The sequence below is a fragment of the Elephas maximus genome, chromosome 6, assembly GCF_024166365.1.
Source record: "Elephas maximus indicus isolate mEleMax1 chromosome 6, mEleMax1 primary haplotype, whole genome shotgun sequence".
NCBI lineage: Eukaryota > Metazoa > Chordata > Mammalia > Proboscidea > Elephantidae > Elephas > Elephas maximus.
The window spans coordinates 136076125-136099346 of NC_064824.1; the positions used below are offsets into that span (position 1 = coordinate 136076125).

At 48.0% G+C, this 23222-nt stretch overlaps 1 protein-coding gene across 1 annotated transcript; it reads right to left on the reverse strand.

Annotated features, from left to right (window-relative positions):
• Positions 1–1458: 1458 nt before the first annotated feature.
• On the reverse strand, positions 1459–22945 carry HJURP (Holliday junction recognition protein). The gene is made up of 9 exons (XM_049888497.1): positions 22826–22945; positions 22192–22258; positions 19073–19128; positions 17306–17369; positions 14895–14959; positions 13993–14085; positions 13060–13129; positions 10062–11602; positions 1459–1906 (listed from the first exon to the last, which is right to left on the reverse strand). The coding sequence occupies exons 1-9, from the start codon at positions 22919–22921 to the stop codon at positions 1874–1876; spliced, it is 2085 nt and encodes a 694-aa protein (XP_049744454.1). The 5' UTR covers positions 22922–22945; the 3' UTR covers positions 1459–1873.
• Positions 22946–23222: the final 277 nt, after the last annotated feature.

Genomic DNA, 23222 nt, shown 5'->3' on the forward strand with positions numbered 1-23222 from the left:
TTGGGCAAAGATGATAGTTATCCAAAGAAAAGAAAAGGTCAGGTTGTCCTCCTCTATGAAGCTGCAAGCATGAAGGCAAAGTTCTAGAAGAATTACAGGGGCCTCCACAGGCCTGGCTGAGCCTGAACCAGCAGGCCACTGCTAGCCTGTTCTGTGAGGAAGAACAAGCACATGCGAGGTGGAAGGCTTGACCCGGGTCTCCAGCAGTCACACAGCCAGCACCTTTCTGTGGCTCACTGGTTCCGTGGTCCCAGTGTGAGGACTTGGACGGATGGACACAGCCACACCAGGAGAGCCAGTGCCTCTGGGAGGTAAAGTATACAGTCTAATGTTATCTCTAATCTTCTGTCATGAATTGCAACCCCCCAAACGTGTGTCAACTTGGCTAGGCCATGATTCCCGGTATTGTGTGATGGTCCACCATTTTGTCATCTGATGTGATTTTCCTGGGTTGTAAATCCTACCTCTATGACGTTAATGAGGCAGGACTTAACCTACAAGATAAGACTGTATCTTAAATCAATCTCTTTTGAGATATAAAAGAGAAACGAGCAGAGATGGGGGGGATCTCATACCACCAAGAAAGTAGTGCCAGGAGCAATGTGTGTCCTTTGGACCACGGTCCCTGTGCTGAGAAGCTCCTAGACTGGGGGAAGATTGATGACAAGGACCTTCCTCTAGAGCCAACAGAGAAAGAAAGATTTCCCCAGAGCTGGTGCCCTCAATTTGTTCTTCTAGCTTACTAGACTGTGAGAATAAATTTCTGCTGTCAAAGCCATCCGCTTGTGGTATTTCTGTTATAGCAGCACTAGACGACTACGACACCTTCTATTAAAGAAACAAAGAGAACAATGGTAGCTCTGCTCTAGATGGTTAGTACATGGGTTTTCTAAGTGCTTCCTGCATATTTGAAATGCTTCATAAACAAGTCACTGATTTCCTATTTGTAAACAGTTCCAATACAGTCAGATGTCACGAAGGGTGGCTGCAAGAGTGGTTTGGGACCGTCATCGGACTGTTCAAATACAATGCGTTTTCACCTCAAAATGTGAAGATGGTAGGAAGTATTATCAATGGGTAAATTATGAGTATCTCCTAATACGGAAGATATCAAGTCCCCATGGGGGCTGAATTTAAGACTAAAAAAACCCAAAAAACAAAAACCCAAATCTGTTGCTGTTGAGTTGATTCTAACTCATAGCAGCCCTGTAATGACAGAGGAGAACTGCTGCATAAGGTTTCCTAGGACTTTTTTTTTGGTAATCCTTATGGGAGCAGAGCACCAGCAGAGCGCTTAACCACTGCGCCACGAGGGCTCCTTTAAAAGACTAACCCAACAAACAACCCATTCTTGTTTAATTGATTCTGACTCAGAATGACCCTATAGGACACAGAACTGCCGCGTTCAAACCGCTGACCTTCTGGGTAGCAGCCAAGTAGTCAGCCACTGGGCCACCAGGGCTCCTTCTTTAAAAGACTAAGCAGCTGTATTTTCGTTCAAGGATCATCCTATCTGGGGCTTAAACTTAGGTCTCAGAAGCAAACAATATTTTCTAACAAAATTGGAACTGGTAGGGAGAATTCTTTGGACATACCAAATTTTTAAAACATGAGCATAATGGGCCTATAAAGGGTAACATTAAAATTTTAAATGAGCAACTTTATTTATTTGCTAAAGAACTCGGAGTCATTTCTGACGGAACCAATTTCATTGATGCTTGCTTTGCAAGGAAGATAAAATCACCCAAATTCTCACACTTTCTCAAGAATTAAAAAAAAAAAAAAGAAAAGTAAGAGAGCAGGGGGCAAGAGGAACAACACTCCAGAACAGCCAGGTTATAGAGCTGTAGTGCTGAATTCTTCTAACACGGAATCACTTTTCTCTTCCATCCTGGGCTCTTCTTTCCTGTAGAAAAAAAAAAAAAAAAGGGCAAAGAAAATGATTTCAGTAAAATTCCTTCAGAACGACAGCTACTGTTTTATATTCAGCATATTCGCGTACCCATTGTAAGAATGCCCCCGGGCCAAATAAATATCCTAAGGAATGCGGAGGAAATAACAGTGAACCAGCAAACAGGCAGCGCAGTCTGGTGCTCAAGTCCATGGGTTTTAAAACCCTGGCCCAGCCCCATTCTGGCTCTATGAACTTCGGAGTTACAAGGCTTAAGCTGCATTTCCTTATTTATAAAGAGGAGAAATAGAACCTTCCTAATTTGACAGAACCCATCCAAGCACGCTCATGTACACACCAGGTGAGATGATGCATTGAAAAGGTTGAACATGTTGCCCAACACACAGGAAGTACTCCGATGTTAAAAAACCAAAAACCAAACCTGTTGCCCTCAAGTCAATTCCGACTCATAGCGACCCTACAGGACAGAGTACAGCTGCCCCATAGAGTTTCCAAGGAGTGGCTGGTGGATTCGAACTGCTGACCTTTTGGGTAGCGGCCGTAGCTCTTAACTGCTGTGCCACCAGGGCTCCACTTCAGCATCAGCCATTGAAATTTCCTATGTAGTCGTAGCTCACTAAGGTTTGGTCTCTTTCCTCAAGAAATTTATAATTTAAGTAGGAAAAGAAGAAAAAAAGCTAAATAATGCTTACATCATGGCTTGAGACAAAATTCGGGTGGTGTCCATGGTAGCCACGATGAGAGTTGAACAAATCCCAGAGTGCTGGGTGACCCTGCTGGGTGATACAGGGGCCAAGTCCCATCTCGGTCCTGGCTTTGTGACACTGCTCAAAGCAGGTAAGTTGGTTGGACCCTGCAGCAGTCTCTGTAAAGCTGAGGCCCCCGCTACATGGCTGAACTGAGAGAGAAACCACTTTAGAAGCTGAGCAGGTAAAACAGTGAGAGGGAAGGAGACCTTGCATGGAGCGTCATGGAGGCAGGAGTTCGTGAGGCTGACAGGGTGGGGTGTGGCAGAGCCAAGGCAGAGGGGGGAAGCTGCCAGTTCCAGGGGCCTGAGGTCCACAGGGACAGGAGGGGTGTGAGCAAATAAAGGGACAGAGACTCCATGAACAGGCCAGGAGTGGGACCATCTGAGGAAAAGATGTTTTGGCTCAGATGAGCAGAACCAGTCGACACAGCAGTTCAAGTGACTGCTTTGTCGGGAGGCAGAAAAACCCCCGTGCAGGCTCTCGGGGCTGAGGAGTGGTCTTCAGTACACACCCCTCCCTCTCAACTGAGAAAGGAGGCCATCCTGAGAGGCGATCTGTTAGAAGAGACGGAATGGACAAGATTCGCTCACAAAATAACCTCTGCAAAGTGTCTGCCCATTAATATGTGGCTGAGATTTCTTAAGGGCCTCAGCCCCATGAGACTCGCCAAACTGTAGCTGAGAGTTACCCCGCTGGCTGTTTGGTCAGAAAACGCCAAGTGGGTGCGGAGAGGCAATGGCTTGAGGCCTAGGCCAAAGGGGACAGCTCTGCTCTTAGATGCATACAGTCGGGACAAGCCACCAAATCCAGTGCCCTCCTGGGCTGCTGGGGCACACCGTGTCCAGGACCACTCTGGGACTGACTCAGGCCTGCCCCTGCTCCCCGACACTAGAAGGCCCTGGCTGGTATACCATCCCATGACCTGAATTCCTACATTGATCCTCAGCTGGAAAAACAAATCAGAACGCAGGTCTTATCTACTTCTGGTTAGCTGATATAATGATTTTGTACACAGAAATAAATTAAAAAAATAAACTGAACAACAACAACAGAAAAACCCGAATGGAGCCAGGGAGCCTGAGTGGAAAGGATCCTATAGGTTGCTCAGCTGTGGCGTTCCGTGGGCTCCCTGGACAGTTGCAGAGAAAATACCAGTGAAAATTCACCAGGCAAAGGAAAGGGAGGCGCTATCTGAAGGGCAGACCTGGGCAGGGTGGCCTGGAGCAGCCACAGGGGCTGGGTTGTTGTTGTTGTTGTGTGCTATCAAGTCAATTCCAACTTATAGTGACCCTCTAGGACAGAGTAAAGCTGCCCCACAGCATTTCCAAGGCCGTAATCTTTATAGAAGTAGACTATTATATCTTTCTCCCACGGAGCGACTGGTGGGTTCGAACCACCAACCTTTCAGTTAGCAGCCGAGTGCTTAACCACTGGAGTAATGGTGAGAGAGGCTCCCACATGGTTACAGGGACCAACCACTAGCAGGTTGTTGGGGGTCTAAGAGCACGGTTTCGGTCGAGCACAAGCTGGACTGCAGGCTAACACAGGAGCAGGAAGAAATGGAGACAGGAACATTATTCGAGCTTGATGTGGATCAGGGCCTATGAAGGCTACCACACTCAGAACTTTCTAGAAGGAGTGGTCATTTGTGCATCCATAGCACTGAGTCCCATTTCTAGCTAAAGCACTCTAAAGTTTTATGAAATGTTTCCCAAGATGGGAGCCACATGGTTCTGAGAGAAGAAGCCATTGAGCAAAGCATAGGGAAAGGATAGAGGGCCTGAGGTGAGAGAGTTATGAGCACTGATTATGGAGTATGATTCGACAGAGGTATGGGCATTGACTGCAGGGCCTGAGGTGACAGAGGTACAGACACTGATTGCAGGGCCTGAGGTGACAGAGGCACGGGTACTGACTGCGGGGCCTGAGGTGAGAGAGGTACGGACGCTGACTGCAGGGCCTGAGGTGACAGAGGCACGGGTACTGACTGCGGGGCCTGAGGTGACAGAGGTACAGACACTGACTGCGGGGCCTGAGGTGACAGAGGTACGGACGCTGACTGCAGGGCCTGAGGTGACAGAGGCACGGGTACTGACTGCGGGGCCTGAGGTGACAGAGGTACAGACACTGACTGCGGGGCCTGAGGTGACAGAGGTACGGGTACTGACTGTGGGGCCTGAGGTGATAGAGGTACGGACGCTGACTGCAGGGCCTGAGGTGACAGAGGCACGGGTACTGACTGCGGGGCCTGAGGTGACAGAGGTACAGACACTGACTGCGGAGCCTGAGGTGACAGAGGTACAGACACTGACTGCGGGGCCTGAGGTGACAGAGGTACAGACACTGATTGCGGGGCCTGAGGTGACAGAGGTACAGACACTGACTGCGGGGCCTGAGGTGACAGAGGTACAGACACTGACTGCGGGGCCTGAGGTGACAGAGGTACAGACACTGACTGCAGGGCCTGAGGTGACAGAGGCACGGGTACTGACTGCGGGGCCTGAGGTGACAGAGGTACAGACACTGACTGCGGGGCCTGAGGTGACAGAGGTACAGACACTGACTGCGGGGCCTGAGGTGACAGAGGTACAGACACTGACTGCGGGGCCTGAGGTGACAGAGGTACAGACACTGACTGCGGGGCCTGAGGTGATAGAGGTACGGACGCTGACTGCAGGGCCTGAGGTGACAGAGGCACGGGTACTGACTGCGGGGCCTGAGGTGACAGAGGTACAGACACTGACTGCGGGGCCTGAGGTGACAGAGGTACAGACACTGACCGCGGGGCCTGAGGTGACAGAGGTACGGGTACTGACTGCGGGGCCTGAGGTGATAGAGGTACAGACACTGACTGCAGGGCCTGAGGCGACAGAGGCACGGGTACTGACTGCGGGGCCTGAGGTGACAGAGGTACAGACACTGACTGCGGGGCCTGAGGTGATAGAGGTACGGACGCTGACTGCAGGGCCTGAGGTGACAGAGGCACGGGTACTGACTGCGGGGCCTGAGGTGACAGAGGTACAGACACTGACTGCGGGGCCTGAGGTGACAGAGGTACAGACACTGACTGCGGGGCCTGAGGTGATAGAGGTACAGACACTGACTGCAGGGCCTGAGGTGACAGAAGTATGGACACTGACTGCAGGGCCTGAGGTGACAGGGGTACAGACACTGACTGTGGGGCCTGAGGTGACAGAGGCATGGGTACTGACCGCCGGGCCTGAGGTGATAGAGGTACGGGTACTGACTGCGGGGCCTGAGGTGATAGAGGTACAGACACTGACTGCAGGGCCTGAGGTGACAGAAGTACGGACACTGACTGCAGGGCCTGAGGTGACAGGGGTACAGACACTGACTGTGGGGCCTGAGGTGACAGAGGCATGGGTACTGACCGCCGGGCCTGAGGTGATAGGGGTACAGACACTGACTGTGGGGCCTGAGGTGCCAGAGGTATGGACACTGACTGCAGGGCCTGGGGTGACAGAGGTACGGGTACTGACTGCAGGGCCTGAGGTGACAGGGGTACAGACACTGACTGTGGGGCCTGAGGTGACAGAGGTATGGACACTGACTGCAGGGCCTGAGGTGACAGGAACAGGCAGCCAGAAGTAAAATGAAAGTCACTATTTTCAGACCTGTTTTGCCTTACCATAGCTATTTTCTATGTATAAGATACAAAGGTTGAAAATACTAGTTTCACAAAGATGGATACAGCGTGGTAAAAATGCATTTTAGAAACCCCGTTAAATGCGTCATTTTGTGGAAATGTGCAAACTTTTCCTCTAAGAACACTTCTGCTCTACCTTAATGCATCTTACAATGAATTTGTGACTGATATAAATGCTGGTTTGGGAGAATACTTAGGAAATTAACACATAAGAATCCTGTTGATAATAAAGGGCATTTATACAAAGCCAACAGCCAACATTATCCTAAACAAGAGAGTCTGAAAGCATTCCCCTTGAGAACCGGAATCAGACAAGGATGCCCTTTATCACCACTCTTATTCAACATTGTGCTGGAGGTCCTAGCCAGAGAAATTAGGCTAGATAAAGAAATAAAGGGCATTCAGATTGATAATGAAGAAGTAAAAGTATCTCTATTTGTGGATGATGTGACCTTATACCCAGAAAACCCTAAAAAATTTTCAAGAAAACTACTGAAACTAATAGAAGAGTTCAGCAGAGTATCACGATACAAGATAAACACAAAAATCAGTTGGATTTCTGTACACCAACAAAGAGAACATCGAAGAGGAAATCGCCAAATCAATACCATTTACAGGAGCCCCCAAGAAGATAAAATAAACCTAATCAGAGATGTAAAGACCTGTACAAAGAAAACTACAAGACACTACTGCAAGAAACCAAAAGAGACCTACATAAGTGCAAAAACATACCTTGCTCATGGATAGAAGACTCAACATTGTAAAAATAACTATTCTACCAAAGGGATCTATAGATACAATGCAATTCCGATCCAAATTCCAATGACATTTTTTTAATGAGATGGAGAAACAAATCACCAATTTCATATGGAAGGGAAAGAGGCCCTGGATAAGTAAAGCATTACTGAAAAAAGAAGAACAAAGTGGGATCCCTCACAGTGCCTGATTTTAGAACCTATGATACCGCCACAGTAGTCAAAACAGCCTGGTACTGGTACAACAGATACATAGACCAATGGAACAGAACCTGAGAATCCAGACATAAATCCATCCAAACACGAGTAGCTGATATTTGACAAAGTCCCAAAGTCCATTAAATGGGGGAAAAGACAGTCTCTTTAACAAATGGTGCTGGCATAACTGGATATCCATCCACAAAAAAATGAAACAAGACTCATACTCGCACCATGCACAAAAGCAAACTCAAAATAGATCAAAGACGTAAATATAAAATCTAAAACAATAAAGATCATGGAAAAAAAAATAGAAAGCAACGTTAGGAGCCCTAACACATGGCATAAACAGTGTACAAAACATTACTAACAATGCACAAATACCAGAAAAGAAACTAGATAACTGGGAGCTCCTAAAAATCAAACACCTATGCTCATCCAAAGACTTCACCAAAAGAGTAAAAAGATTACCTACAGACTGGGAAAATGTTTTTAGCTATGAGATTTCCAATCAGTGTCTGATCTCTAAAATCGACATGATACTACAAAAACTCAACAACAAAAAGACAAATTACCCAATTAAAAAATGGGCAAAGGATATGAACAGCACTTCACTAAAGAAGACATTCAGGTAGCTAACAGATACAACAGACATACAATTGTGAGCCATTAGAGAAACGCAAATCAAAACTACAATGAGATTCCACCTCACTCCAACAAGGCTGGCATTAATCCAAAAAACACAAAATAATAAATTTTGGAGAGGTTGTGGAGAGACTGGAACACTTCTACACTGCCGGTGGGAATGTAAAATTGTACAGTCACTTTGGCAATCGATTTGGCGCTTCCTTAAAAAGCTAGAAATAGAACTACCATACGATCCAGCAATCCCACTCCTTGGAATATATCCTAGAAAAATAAGAACCTTTACACGGACAGATATATGCACACCCATGTTCATGGCAGCACTGTTTACAATAGCAAAAAAATGGCAGCAACCAAGGTGCCCATCAATGGATGAATGGATAAATAAATTATGGTATATTCACACAATGGAATACTATGCATTGATAAAGAACGATGAATCCATGAAACGTTTCATAACATGGAGGAATCTGGAAGGCATTACGCTGAGTGAAATTAGTCTGTTGCAAAAGGACAAATACTGTGTAAGACCACTATTATAAGAACTCAAGAAATAGTTTAAACAGAGTAGAAAATATTCTTTGATGGTTATGAGTGGGGAGGGAGAGAGGGAGATGGGTATTCACTAATTAGATAGTAGACAAGAACTATTTTAGGTAAAGGGAAAGACAACACATAATACAGGAGAGGTCAGCACAACTGGACTAAACCAAAAGCAAAGAAGTTTCCTGAATAAACTGAAAGCTTCAAAGGCCAGAGTAGCAGGGGCAGGGGTTTGGGGACCATGGTTTCAGGGGACATCTAGGTCAACTGGGATAATTAAATCTATTAAGAAAACATTCTGCATCCCACTTTGGAGAGTGGCGTCTGGCGTCTTAAATGCTAGCAAGCGGCCATCTAAGATTCATCAATTGGTCTCAACCCACCTGGAGCAAAGGAGAATGAAGAACACCAAAGACACAAGGTAATTATGAGCCCAAGAGACAGAAAGGGCCACAAAAATCAGAGACTACATCAGCCTGAAACCAGAAGAGCTAGATGGTGCCTGGCTACAACCAATGACAGCCCTGACAGGGAACACAAGACAGCCCCTGAGGGAGCAGGAGAGTAGTGGGATGCAGAGCTCAAATTCTCAGAAAAAGACCAGGCTTAATGGTCTGAGACTACAAGGACCCTGGTGGCCATGGTCCCCAGACCTTCTGTTAGCCCAAGACTGGAACCATTCCCAAAGCCAACTCTTTAGACAGGGACTGGACTGGAGTATAAGACAGAAAATGATACTGGTGAGGAGTGAGCTTCTTGGATCAAGAGACACTGATACTAAGTGGGCAGCTCCTGTCTGGAGGGGAGTTGGGAAGGCAGACGGGGACAGAAGCTGGCTGAACGGACACGGGAATACAGGGTGGAGAGAAGGAGTGTGCTGTTTCATTAGGGGGAGAGCAACTAGGAGTATATAGCAAGGTGTATATAAATTTTTGTATGAGAGGCTGACTTGATTTGTAAACTTTCACTTAAAGCACAAAAAAATTAAAACAATCCTGTTGAAATTCAGCAAATGGCTGACTAACAACAAGTTTGGGACCATATTAAAAGCAGAGCTTCGAACTTGTTCAAACCAGTTCAGTCATGGCTGACAAAGTGAAACTGGAACAGATCCAAACTTTTACAATTTGGGTGACCTAGAACGGTAACCAGAATGTGAAAAATCATGAGTTGAAGACCTGGAATGAGGACTCAGAAGAGACGTAGTGGGAGTTTTCAGGAGCCTGATGCATGAGTTTGCATTATTGGCAGGACTGTGGAGAATGGTACACATTTAAGGTGGTGTGGTTGGCCGTCATCTTTGAGCAGGACGGTGCTGTTTCTGACTGTTCATAATTCGCCTGGCAAGAGATATGGTTGCTATGCGACATGTTTGCTGCCCTGGTTTTCTAAGAAGATTAGGTTTCTAGCAGGGCTTTGACTTGTAATTTTTCCCGTTCCGGTTCACTCAAATTTAAAAAATTCAGATCTGTCCTGGTTCTGCTTCCTTGTCCGTGACTAAACCAGGAAGAACCAGTTTCCAAGCCCTGGTTAAAAGCTTTCCCCCACAGAGCAGTCACTCAAAAAAAAGCATCCCCGCTCAATAAACGTACCTTCTCTTCCAAGTCCAGCCGCAAAGGGTTGATTTCTTTCCTTGGACTCGGGATGGCTCTGTCCACACCTGTGGAGTTCCAGGACTCAGCCCACCGTCCACATACTTGAGGGTCTGATAATCTGCGTCTTTTTGCAGGTGACTGGTGGTCTCTTCTGGGACTGTGAGTTATGCATGTCAATGGATGAATCCCAATTGTAGTTGAGCCCGATGGACTTTTTATGCTCCACAGGGGTAAGGACGATGACTTCTGGGGACTCTGTAAGGCAGAATCTGTGGCCGTTTTCCCTCGGAAGTCTTTTTTATACTGAGCTTCTACACTGGCTCTGTCTGGAGACTGCCCAGCACAGAAAGTCTCTTTCATCTGCTGGGGTGATCTTTGGCAATATTCCTGATGAAGCCTGTCAAATCTTTCTTTAATGTCATCAAAACGATTCCTTCTACAGCCCAGAGGTTGTATATCTGGCTTTGAAATGGCTTTTGTGGGTGTCAGTGACCTTCTAAACATTCCAAGTCTGCTTCCTTGGAGAAGACTGTCCACCGCCCGCTCAGCATGGACTGTGCTCTGCACTGGCCCAATCTTGGAAAGAAGCAAGGAAGAGGAATCACGCTTTGGCAGCCATCCACTCCCTTCGATAGACTTTTCCCCTGGTTTTTCCAAACCCTCATGTAGCCTTTGTGGGACAGATATACTTGACCGGTGCGTTTCCAAGCCCTGGAGGCAGCCATGGCTTGCAGGGCCACCTCTGTATGCATCCACAGCCCAGGGGCCTGGGGGGCAAGCCTGGCTCACGGGGTTTGGACAGTATTCCCGATGCAGCTTGTCAAACTTGACTTCGATCTCTCTGTGATGGCTGCCCCCAAGGCCCCGTAGAGTTCTGGATTTGGACATGATTTTTACAGGAGAAATTAACCATTTTAGTGTCATAAGTCTATTCTCCTGATCAAGATCATACACAGCACTGGAGTCCAAATACGTCAACAAAGAATACTTCTGAGGAGTTACTTTAGGGTCCTTCCAGGTTGGAACTAATTCATGAACTTGGCGGTTGTTTACTTCAAGAAGGGCTTTCTTCAACCTCTCACGGCAAGAAACATCCAGCGAGTTCTTGGGATCGTTCAGTGTCCCCACCTCTTTTGCAGGTTTGGAGTAGGGTGAGCGTTGCTCCTTGGGGCCCCTCTGGGTGTGTCTGCCCCCTTTGCAGTATGTTCGGTTCATTCTGCTCTTCCATCTGGACCTCCTCCTGCAGTTCCAGTTTTGGATGAAGGTCTTGGTGGAGATGATGCAGGACGGTTTCGCACTCAGCAGGCGGCTCATGGAGTGCAGCATGCCCTCGTACAAGTCACTGATGGTCACATCACAAACATCCTCGGCCTCAAAGGGTTGGCTGCTTAAGGAGCTGTGGCTACTGGCCACCTGTGACACAAAACTGTCACTTCTAGGTACCACTGCCAAGTTGGCTGAGGGGTCACATTCTCTGAGAGATGATGCTGACTTAACGGGGCCACCAGGGTTCTTTGCAGAGACATTACCGTAGTCTTCTAGGAGGAAAAAACACAAAGTAGACGTGCGTGACCATTCAAACACCATACAGATGCACAGACTGTGGAACTTAAGATTGGAGAATGGCCACAGTGGGTTTTAAAAGCAATACCAAAAACAAAACAACTCCACAAATACTTGGGGATAGCCTTTTCTCAGAGATCTCTTTTTAGCTATCAACAGTAAATTTCTACTTTTTACCCTACCTTCCCCAAAGGAATCTTCCTTGTTCTAGGAGATTGTTTAGAAGAAGGGTACCTTTTCAAAAGCAAATTACAAGCCAGAAAGCATTATTTACAAGAGGTATGGGCAGGGAAGGGAATAAGAATAATGATTAAACCTCTATACAGCTTTGACTTTTGTACCATGTTAGATGTCGTACATATATTAAAAAAAAAAAAAAAAAGGATGGGAAAAACCCTAGGGTTGAATGCAACTGAACCAAACGGACCTAACTGCATATCAGATCGACAACGATCCCAATAACCTTGAACACGATACTCTGAACTCACATCCTTTATGGGATATTGTCCCAGGATAAAAGGAGCTGCTTGGGACCCCTGAACTTCTTACTCAGTCCTGTTGGTGGGAGTGCTGGCAGGTGCTGCAATTCTGATAGCATTTTGTATGCTACGACTGACCAAACAAGAGTACATTACTGATGCTGGTGACAACCAGGAAAGGGGAGATGCAGCTACAGACTCAGGAAGGCAAGGAAGCCATCTCAAACCACCAAGGGGGGACCTGTCAACAGGCACAGGAGCCAGCCTGAAGGGGTTCCCACAGGGTAATTTGGGACCATGCAGGGCATCAAATTGAATAATGGCAATGGGTTATAAGGTCTGTGTCTTAAAAAAGTCCACAAGTTCTTAAAGATTCTTTAAAGAAGTTGCCCACCAATAGAAGCAGAGTCAGCAGAGGACTGGTTTGCAATCACCAGCTCAGGCAGTAAACCTCACTGACCACTAGAACCACGGGGCAAGAGTGTTTTTGGGGAAAAGGCTTTTGCACAATCTCAAATGATTCCCCCCTGACAGAGCACTGTGAGGAAAAGGCACTTTTATAGTGGAGAAATCTGGCACCCACCTTAACTAAGCTACCATACTTGCTGAGGACGCACAACCACCTATGTATGACATTTGAAAAAAACATTTAACATGAATCTAACCATGAGGAAGCAATCCAACAAGACCACATTGAGGGGCTTTCTACAAAACAACTGGCCTGGACTATGTGCGAATGTCCACGACATGAAGGACAACAATTGCGACAAAAAGGCCGAAGAACGGTCTGGGATAAAGGAGACTGATGTGACCTGACAACTGAATGCAACAGGCAACGTTTGGAAGAATCTTGGATTGATTCAACAAACAAACAAAAAGGCTACAAAGGATGTTATTGGCACAGTTGGGTAGAATCGCATTGTGGTCACGCAGCATGTCTGTGCCATACTCACCACGGACAGGCTCGGCCAAGGAAGGGATCAGGGTCATCTGGGTGTTCTCTCGGCCTACGCTATCTGCATGCTGAAACCAAAACAAATGGTTATAACAAAACAGTTGCCAGATTTTTGGAAGAAGCTGCTCTCTTTTCAAACTGTGTACTGTCTTCTTAGCATGGCTAAGCTTTAACAGTGTACAGCTACAACGGCAGTGGCTGGTTTGGGCTTGGGAAAAAGATGTGCCTTCGTCGGACCCTGGAACGGTCTACGTGGCCTCCAGGATGACTTCTGGACACAGTCGTGACACCATCTGTCAGTGACTCCCTGGGGAAGTCTGGCTCTTCTTCGTCATCCACCATTACTTGGGTAACAAGAACATCACGGGACCAGGCGATGGTGGGCAAAGCAAAGCCATCGTTGAGGTGACAGGGCTGCTCCCAACTCCTCCTCCAACCGCACAGCAGCCATGAGGACATCATTTCCTACTTTAGGTGAAAGGAAGAGGCATGTCCATACATCCACTAAAGGCACCCTGGTGGCATAAAGGTTAAGCACTCGGCTGCCAACCGAAAGGTCAGCAGTTCAAACACATCAGCGGCTCCACGGGAGAAAGACCTGGCGTTCTGACCCGGGAAATATTACAGCTGAGGAAGCCCTATGGGGCCGCTCTACTCTGTGACAACAGATGGGGTCGCCGTGAGATCAGGTGCCGACTCAACGGCAGGTGACAACAACAGGGGGCCTGGAGGGTTTGCTCAAGAACTGCACAAACCTATCAGCCCCTGAATAAGATGTGCCCCAGAATAATTTTGAAAGAATTATTCAGAATGCTCTTTACAGGATCTGAAAAAAAGTAAACAAACAAACAAAAAGCAGGGTCACATCGTACCCTAACGTGTCTCTAGGCTAAGATTCGATCACATAAACTAGGGCAGGGAAGCAGATTACCTCTGAAAACCTTTTATGTTGCAGCAGTTTGTCCACTTGGGTCAGGTATTTCCTTCGTAACTCATTTTTCAAAGGGCTCTGAAGCACTGCAGGCTGAATAAAAAAGACAAGTCCATACTCTTAAGAGCCTTTGGGTTCAGCTGAACTTTTGCATTCTGGACCGAATTCACACAGCCCATTAAAGTACAAACGTCTACACGGAGTTACCTAACGTCACTCTCTCAGCTATTGCTGTCAGCTGTACAAAGTGGCCCTCCCCTCCTCCCCTGAAGAACCACCTGACTTTAGGAAATTTACCCAGTGCTAACAATTCAAAAGACAGTAAAAGGATAAAAAATTCATAGCAGTATGACTAGAATAGAAAGACATTAAAGCAATCTGAATGTTCTCCGGGGTATTCAAGACTAGTAACACTAACACCAACCACTATGTGTATAAAAAATAAGTTCAGGAGAAGTCAGCCCTGCTACCGTTCATTCGCCACGCACTAGAAATCAGGTCTCAATTCCCATCTGCTGCTGCTGAAAGGGGTTGGGGAAGGGATTCAGATGGCAGATGGGGACCCCATAAGCATGTATCGTTGGGGAAGGGCCAGCACCTCCATTCTCTACTATCAGGGCCACCAACTTCCCCTTCACTGCCTTTTCCTACATAATACTTCAGAACGTGCTCTTTCCTTCCCCAGAGTCACGACCTTCACGTTATTTTTCCGTTAAAAGGAAAAGTGTCACACGTGGGTGTGTGGGTGGACCTCTGGGCAAAAAGAGCAGCAGAAAGAGTCTCAGAAGAGGAATCCCAGGAGTGCTGGGGGAAGCTGCCCTGGGCAGCGTGGTCAGAGCTGAGGATGCACACGGCTACCTCCTAGCCACCACTACCCACTCACTATAGAAGGCCGTTCTTACCATCACCGCCACGGCAACCTCGTCTCCCTGGTCAAAAGTTGCATCGAAGTCATTGTTTTTTGAATCTAAAAGGAAATTCCAATCAGAATTTCTAAGAATGCTTATAATTCTTCTCTCTTGAGGAGAGCTTTCATTTCGTTTAAGTACGTCCTACAGCAAAAACCCCATTGCTTCAAACATGCCACTCTTTAGTAAGGACATGGGCCCTCTGTGGCTGTTAGTGGTTACTACAGTAAAACCTGTGGAAGCCGGAACCCGTCCGTTTAAGGCGGAAACCTGTCAGAGAAGGAAAACTCAAATATTTTCTACTAATAGAGAGTGATAGAAAAGTGGTAAGACGGGGCAAGGACGAAAGGTAGGAGGGGACAGGAAAGCTGGACAAATGGAAATAGGAAATCCAAGATCAAGAAGGGGAGTGTTGACACGTTGCAGGACTGTCAACCAACGTCACAATGTTTATTAATTGTTTAATGAGAAACTAATTTGCTCTGTAAACCTTCACCTAAAGCGCACACACACACAAAAAGTGGTAAGACCACACCCTGTCAAAGGCGGGAAAACTTGTGAGACCCGGAAAAACAGGGCAGTCTCGTCAAATTCCAGCTCTTGCAGGTTTCACTGGAGCAACCCAGAACCTATCAGAACAGGAATATTCTCAGTGACAAAGATAAGAAAAAGCAGGTTTTATACCATCTCTCACTCTTTCAATCAACTCTGATTTGAGTAAAGTTGAGGCACCCTGGCCCAGTGCTGTCTGACAGAACTTCCTGTGATGATGGAAAGTTCTCTATCCGCTGTGTGATGAGGCAGCCAGTGAGGCTGAGGAATGGAATTTTAAATTAACTCAATTTTTGATTAATTTAAATAGGTGCATGTGGCTGGTGGTCGCCATATTGGACATTGCAGCTGGAAAGTATCAATTTCCAACTGTCTCAGGCAGTCCGGGAAATTCCAGGAACTGAGAATCGTGGAGCTCAGATCTGAATGAATGCCGGTAAACAAACATCTAGAAGTAAATATCTTTAACAGGTCTTTTTTCTAATTCTACTTTGAAAAACCATCGGTTCTCCTTATTTTCCAAACGGGAAGCCACTGTGGTATTTCACACAGAGAGGAGGCATGGTCCTGAGAGGGTGGCAGTGGGGAAGAGAGGCAGTGGATTTGAGACAGGAGGCAAAAGAAACAGGACAGTGATGTCTTGGATCCAGGGGAATGAAGGAGAGGCTGAGACACAGGACTGGATTTCCAGCTGATTCTACTGGGAAGACCATGGCGGAGGCTTGTTGGGTATGACTTATCCAAATGGCATATGCTGCAGGATCCAACCAGAGATGCTTACAGTAGTTAAGACACACCTAGACAAGGCTGGGCTGGAGACAAAGCCAGTAGAGAGAGGCTGATGCCATGGCCTCCCCAGAGAGGGGCTCAGACCAGCTCCTGAGAAAAAGCACCCTGCAAAGACGGGAGACAGGCCTGTAAGCGGGCTGAGAAGGAAGCATAGGAGAGGAAGGCGGAGACCCAGAGAACACAGCACCACTGAAGCTGGTGCCCCAGTGAGTGTCAAGGAGAAGTGTCGGATGCTACTGAGGGCAACGAGGATAAGAACCAAAGAATGCCAAACAGACTGGGCAGCACGGTGGTCAGGAACCTCACCAACACCACACTCAGGGACAGGGGCTGAGGCCAGATGCAGCCGGGTGAGGAGCCTGTGGGGCGGGAGAATGTTCCAAGCAGTGAACGCCATCACCCTTTAGGAAACCTGGCTGTGAGGGGGTAGAACAGAGAGAGGCAATTCAGATGGGACACGGGATGAGGAGACTGTCACGTTCTGTTTTACTGCCAGGCTGCCCCCAGGGCAGGGGAGAGTGGGCAGTGGACGGATTCCTGAGAAACCAGGCTGCGGCAGGGTCTAGGCAACACAACTGTTTGAGAGAACTGAGAGAAGGGGAAAGAAACCTCGATAAGAATGAGAAGGAAGGAAAGAGGGTTGCAGGGGCGGGCAGTTAGCGGTGGGAGGACTACCCCATAAAGGCAATTCTTAACTCTTATTAAAATTTTAACTTTTTATTTTCTAGGCAAAAAATTAAAAAAAAAAAAAAAAAAAAGGTAGGGAGTTATTCATTCATTCAAGAAATATCTGAGTCCTTTTATGTGTCAAGTACCGTGGATGAGACTGTGAGCAGGACACAGCTCCTTGTGCTCCACGGGCTTTACAAGCAGGTAAAAGGGCATGTAAGAATGTCTCAAGTTTTAAAAGCAAATCTCAATAAAAAATTAAGAACGAGGCACCAAGAATTTACAATCCCTTTTTTTTTCCACCTCAGCTTCACTGCAAACATTCCACTCACACGTACACCAAGGCACACGCACTCAAGTCAGGGTTCACCCACAGTGCGAGGGTGCTCACTGACCTTCAGACACAGCTCGCCCGGGGCTGTCCACCCAGCTGACCGGCGTCACAGGGGATCCCTCAACCTGCAGAAGAAAATGAAGACGTGCTCGTTTCGGTAATGAGATGCTACCAGGCTGCTGTAAAGTCTTAAGCCTACAATCTCTCCACAAGCAGACGTGAGGTTGGATATTCCACCAGCTTCTCTTCTCACACACCCCGCTGTAACAGGCCTCCATGCCCGACCAGGAGCCCCAGACGCCCCTCAGGAGAAGCAGCACTTTCGTCCTCTCCTTGTGCTGCTCAGCAAGTGAGCGATGGAGCTGGGAGGGTGAGAAGCAAAGACACCCGCGAAGGGCCTCTGCCCGCACACCCAAGCTAACCCTGGCCCACGCACATACAGCTGACAAGGGCTGCAGCATGCAGAGCCCAGGGGTCACCAGGCAGCATCTGGAAATATTCAAAAGGCTTCTAAGAGGCCTTCTCTGACATAAGGGTTAAGTCCCACTCCCTAAATGGGAATCAGCACTGTCACGGATTGAACTATGTCCCCCAGAAAAGGTTATCAATTTGGCTGGGCCATAATTTCCAGTATTCTGTGACTGTCCTCCCTTTTGTGATTGTAATTTTATGTTAACGAGGATTAAGGTGGGATTATAACACCCATGCTAAGGTCACCTCCCTGATCCAAGGTAAAGGGAGTTTCCTCTGGGTGTGGCCTGCACCTCCTTTTGTCTTATGAGAGATAAAAGGTTGAGACTACTTGGCACCTCCTCCCTGGAGGGGAGATGAGAGGGTAGAGTGGGTTAGAAGCTGGCAAAATGGACACGAAAAGAGAGTGGAGGGAGGGAGCAGTCTGTCTCATTAGGGGAAGAGTAACTTGGAGTATGTAGCAAGGTGTATATAAGTTTTTGTGTGAGAGACTGACTTGATTTGTAAATTTTCACTTAAAGCACAATAAAAATTAAAAAAAAAAAAAGAGAGATGAAAGGAAGCAGAGAGTGGGGTACCTCATACCATCAATAAAGCAGTGCCGGGAGCAGAGCATGTCCTTTGGACCTGGGGTCCTTGTGTGGAGAAGCTCCTAGTCCAGGGGAAGGTTAACAAGAAGGCCAACAGAGAAAGCCTTCCCCTTGAGCTGACGCCCTGAATTTGGACTTTCAGCCTACTTTACTGTGGAGAAATAAATTTCTGCTTGTTAAAGCAACCCACTTGTGGTATTTCTGTTATAGTAGCACTAGATGACTCGGAAAGGCATAGGCAGCGTGACCCTGTGCATATGGAGCCAGGGGGCATGTAACCAACACGCATGGAGCAGTTAGTTGTCCCCATCAGGAGCTCACATCATAGCTGGTCAGCCGTCTGCCCTCGAGGAGGCCATGACACTCTGCTCCCTAGAGCTTGAGCTACACCAGTGGCCCCGCTAATAATCATAATGAATGTCAGAAGTGGGATCCAATTAACCCGACCGGCCTATGGCAGAGCAAACACCAGGTTACATAGTGGGCTTTAAAACTATACAGGTCCTCCTTGTACTCAACAAGCAGCAGAAGAAATGCTTCTTAGTAAGTCATTGAAAACAGGAAAAAAAAAGAAAAAATAGAGGAGTCAAGGTGAGGATACCACCATGAAACAAACTGGAGGCCCTGCACAGAGTTCTGGAAGCTTCCGGTGCAGAGTAGCGGGGGTTGCAGCTCATGCCACATTCACATCAACATTCACACCACGGCTCACGTTGCATTCGCATCAACAGCAAGGCACGTTGGTGATCAGACTTGACATTGAATACCTGGATTTGTCCTTTGCTTCTTTCCTGTATCAGTCCTCCACCCCACAGTCTCAATCCTTAAGAAAAAAAATAAAAATCACCATGTCAGTAATCCTAAATGCTGAATTTCTATTCAACCTGCATTGAAAGGAAACCAGTGATGAGCAAAAGAAAGGGATCTTAAAACCAAGCCTGACTGCTGACACTCTGTTGCTGTTCATCCTTGTGAGCTTGAACTTTTTTTTTTTTTTTAATGAAGCCTGGATAAAAATTTGTCATTAATGAAAATCTCTCCTATCTAATAGACAGCAACTCTTCAAACTACATCACTGACCCCCAAAGTTAAATGAAAACAAGAAACACATGCCGGGTACTGCCCTCAAAATATATAGAGGACAATCTGTATGTGTGTGTTACACACACACACACAATACGGCAATGTATATGTACTGTATCTACAGAGTAGGGGCTTTTGGAGGACCATCTCTATATGTACAGAGCAAGCCCTAAGCACAGGGTAAACAGTGAGTTTTGGAATCAGGCACACATAGTCCCGCCACTCAGTTGCTAGCAGAACCTGGGCAATATACTTAATCTCTCCTTAAACCCCCATTTGTTCCCAGGTGAGTTCAAGTTACTGAGGAGGGATGATGTGGCTGCTGAGGCTGGAGATGCTTGTTAATGCTACCAGTGGCAGCAAACACTCATAGTGCTTGCCACATCCCAGCTCTAAGTGCTCCCCAAGTGTGTCAATAATTGGCATGAGGCTAATTTCTAACATGTGAAACCTTCTCATATCCCTGTACTTCTCCATCCCTGACACCAGCCACTCACATGGTGTGTTTTCTCTCTCTGCCCCTGGTGGGTTCTGTCATTCACTAGAATAACTCACAGAACTCATGGAGTCTACCTACACTAAAGAGAAAAACCAAACCTGTGGAGCTGTTTCCAACTCACAGTGACCCTACAGGACAGAGTAGAACTGCCCCACAGGGTTTCCAAGGCTGTAAATCTTTATGGAAGCAGACTGCCACATTTTTCTTCCGTAGAGTAGCTGGTGGGTTCTTTTGGTTAGCAGCCAAGCCCTAACCACTGTCCCACCAGGGCTCCTTCTACCTACACATATAATTAGAAAGGACACCTGGTAAGAGATACATCTGGCAAGGTCTGGGACGAGCCACACAAACCTTGCCATGCACAGCATGCTTTCTACTGGCTGGTGCTGTGAGGTGGGGTGCTGATTGGGCCATCCCCTCCCCTCACCCTCCCTACACTCAGATGCCAATGTGGATGTTCTCCCCACTACAGGATGCCCCCAGAGAGGATCTCCAATGTTCAGGGTCCCTTAGTAATTGGGGCCTCAATGAATACGCATGAAGGTGTCTTAGTGTATAGTTACCCTCAATCCAATCAATGATCATGCATGACTGACTGTACCATGCTCCTCCTTCCTGTGGCTTAGTGTGGGGGCGTGTGGCATGTGTAGTCCCTACTCAGTTGCACATGTTTCAGGGTTGCTGGTCTATTTTAGAAAACAAAAGGGCGCCCTGACTGCTTGAGAATTTCAGCTATTTTTTGAAACCAGAAAAACCAAAACCCACTGCTGTCGGTTGATTCCGACTCACAGCAACGCTACACCAGAGAGCAGAACTGCCTCATAGGGTTTCCAAGGAACAGCTGGTGGATTTCAACTTAGATCTTCTGGTTAGCAGCCACACTCTTAACCACTGCGTGCCACCAGGGAGTCACCAGGGCCTCCCTGTTTTCTGAAACGAGTGACAAATGGCCAATTCTAGTCCTTTGACCCACACCAAGTATACTCCTTTTTTTAGTGTTCACAGCAACCCACTTCCACACACTCTTTGGCGCTCCTAACATCTTCAGAGACAAGCACTCACCGAGTTCACTGTACGTACGCAAGCGAGGTGTGGACAGATCAGCTAAAAAGCCACAGAGTTAGGACTTCGCTTAAGGAGCAGGTCTTATGAACCGTTTTGTGCCTGCTTGTTTAACGTGCAGCAGGATCTGAGATCCGCTTTCATCATCATTACCTTTCTTTTATTATCAATGCCCATGCAAGCAGCAGTCAAGAAAGATTTGCATTGGGCAAATCTCCTGCAAAAGACCTCTTTAAGGTGTTAAAAAGCAACGATGTCACTTGAGGACTAAGGTGCACCTGACCCAAGCCATGGTGTTTTCAATCGCCTCATATGCATGTGAAAGCTGGACAATGAATAAGGAAAACAGAAGAAGAATTGACGCCTCTGAATTATGGTGTTGGCAAGGAATACTGAATATACCATGGACCGCCAGAAGTCTGTCTCAGAAGAAGTATAGCCAGAGAGCTCCTTGGAAGTGAGGATGATGAGACTTTGTCTCGCTTGCTTGGATTCAGGAAGAAATCAGTCCGTGGAGAAGCACATCATGCTTGGTAAAGTAGAGGGTCAGCAAAAGAGAAGAGGAACCTCAAGTAGGGTTGACACAGTGGCTGAAGCAATGGGCTCAAACATAGTAACGATTGCGAGGATGGTGCAGGACTGGGCAGTGTTTTGTTCTGTTGTACATAGGGTCGCTATGAGTCGGAAGTGACTCAACGGCACCTAACGACAACATCTTTGGTGGTGAGTTAGTAGTAAGGAGTAGTGAGAAGAGAGGAACTGACCTCATTCACAGCAGAGAATCAACGGGCAGCGGGCAATGCACTGACTTAGATCAGTTTGCAACACCATCGCTAAACAGAATGGCTCCTTTCCCATACTGGGATTAAGTTTCAAGTTATCAGAACCTCAAGGAGAACAGTTAATATTCAAAGTCAAACAAGACAAATGACAGTCAACGTAAGTGCTGGAGGGCACAGGTACTGTCCTAAGGGCTTCACCAGGACCCTAACTGTTACAATACCTATTTTACAGATGAGGAAACTGAGCCTCAGCCACGCTAAGCAACTCTCCCACGATGACAGGAGCATAAGTGTGAGCTGTGATGCCAACCCAGGCAGGTGCATTCTTAACCATCTATGTCTTCAGGAATTCATTTCTAGTCAGATGAACAAGGTTTATTTTCATAAAAGCACGGCCAGGATTTCAAAACTCTACAAGACGCTATTCACATTTTAAACCGAAATGAGAGTTAACTCCTACCTTGGGGCGTCTGGTAGGTCAGTGTGGCCATCTCCACCAGCACCGTGTCCTCGAAGGGATGGTTGTACTGCAGGGGACGGGGCGTCCCACTAGGTCAGACCTCCAGGCAACCTCTCCGCCCACCCCCAGTTAGTTCACAGTTACTGAATAGCTGGGCGGTTTTTCTACATCCCCTCAGTCCACATCCCTGCCTCCCTGCACCCTCCCCGCACCCCGTTCCCGGCCCGGCTCCCCCCTCTCAGCACCCTCCCTGCACCCGGTTCCCGGCCTGGCTCCCCCCTCTCCGCACCCTCCCCGCACCCGGTTCCCGGCCCGGGTCCCCCCTCTCCGCACCCTCCCCGCACCCCGTTCCCGGCCCGGCTCCCCCCTCTCCGCACCCTCCCTGCACCCGGTTCCCGGCCTGGCTCCCCCCTCTCCGCACCCTCCCTGCACCCGGTTCCCGGCCCGGCTCCCCCCTCTCCGCACCCTCCCTGCACCCGGTCCCGGACCTGCCTTCCCCCTTCGCATAGCCGGGTCCCGTCTCCCCGCGCCCTCCCTGCACCCAGGTCCCTGCACCCCAGCCCCCGACTCCCCCACCCTAGTCCCGCTAGCCTTGCGCCTGGCCACCCCTTCCAGCCGGAGCTGAGGGCCGTACCTTCTCTATCAGCTGCTGCATGCGCCTCTGGAAGCGATGGCGGCTGTCCTGGAGCTTCCGCGTCAGCTCGGCCTCCTCGCAGCCCTCGGCCGCCATGGCGCACAGGCTGCCGCCGCGAGTCCGGGCCGCCCGGAGAGCCGCTCCCGCCGCCGTTCAAATACGCTGCTCCCGCCCTCCTGCCATTCTCTGGCTTCCTATTGGCTGGTGCTGTGAGGCGGGCGCTGATTGGGCCTTTCAAACGTATACACGCGACTTCCTGCCGGCCAATCCGCCCCTGAGTCCCCGGCCCCGCCCCATCCGGTGGCGCGGGATTATAGGAAAGGCACGGAGGTGGGTGCGGGCGGGGGAGTGCCGCGGGGGAGCTCTTCCTGCCGTTCTGCGCCTATTAATTAACAAT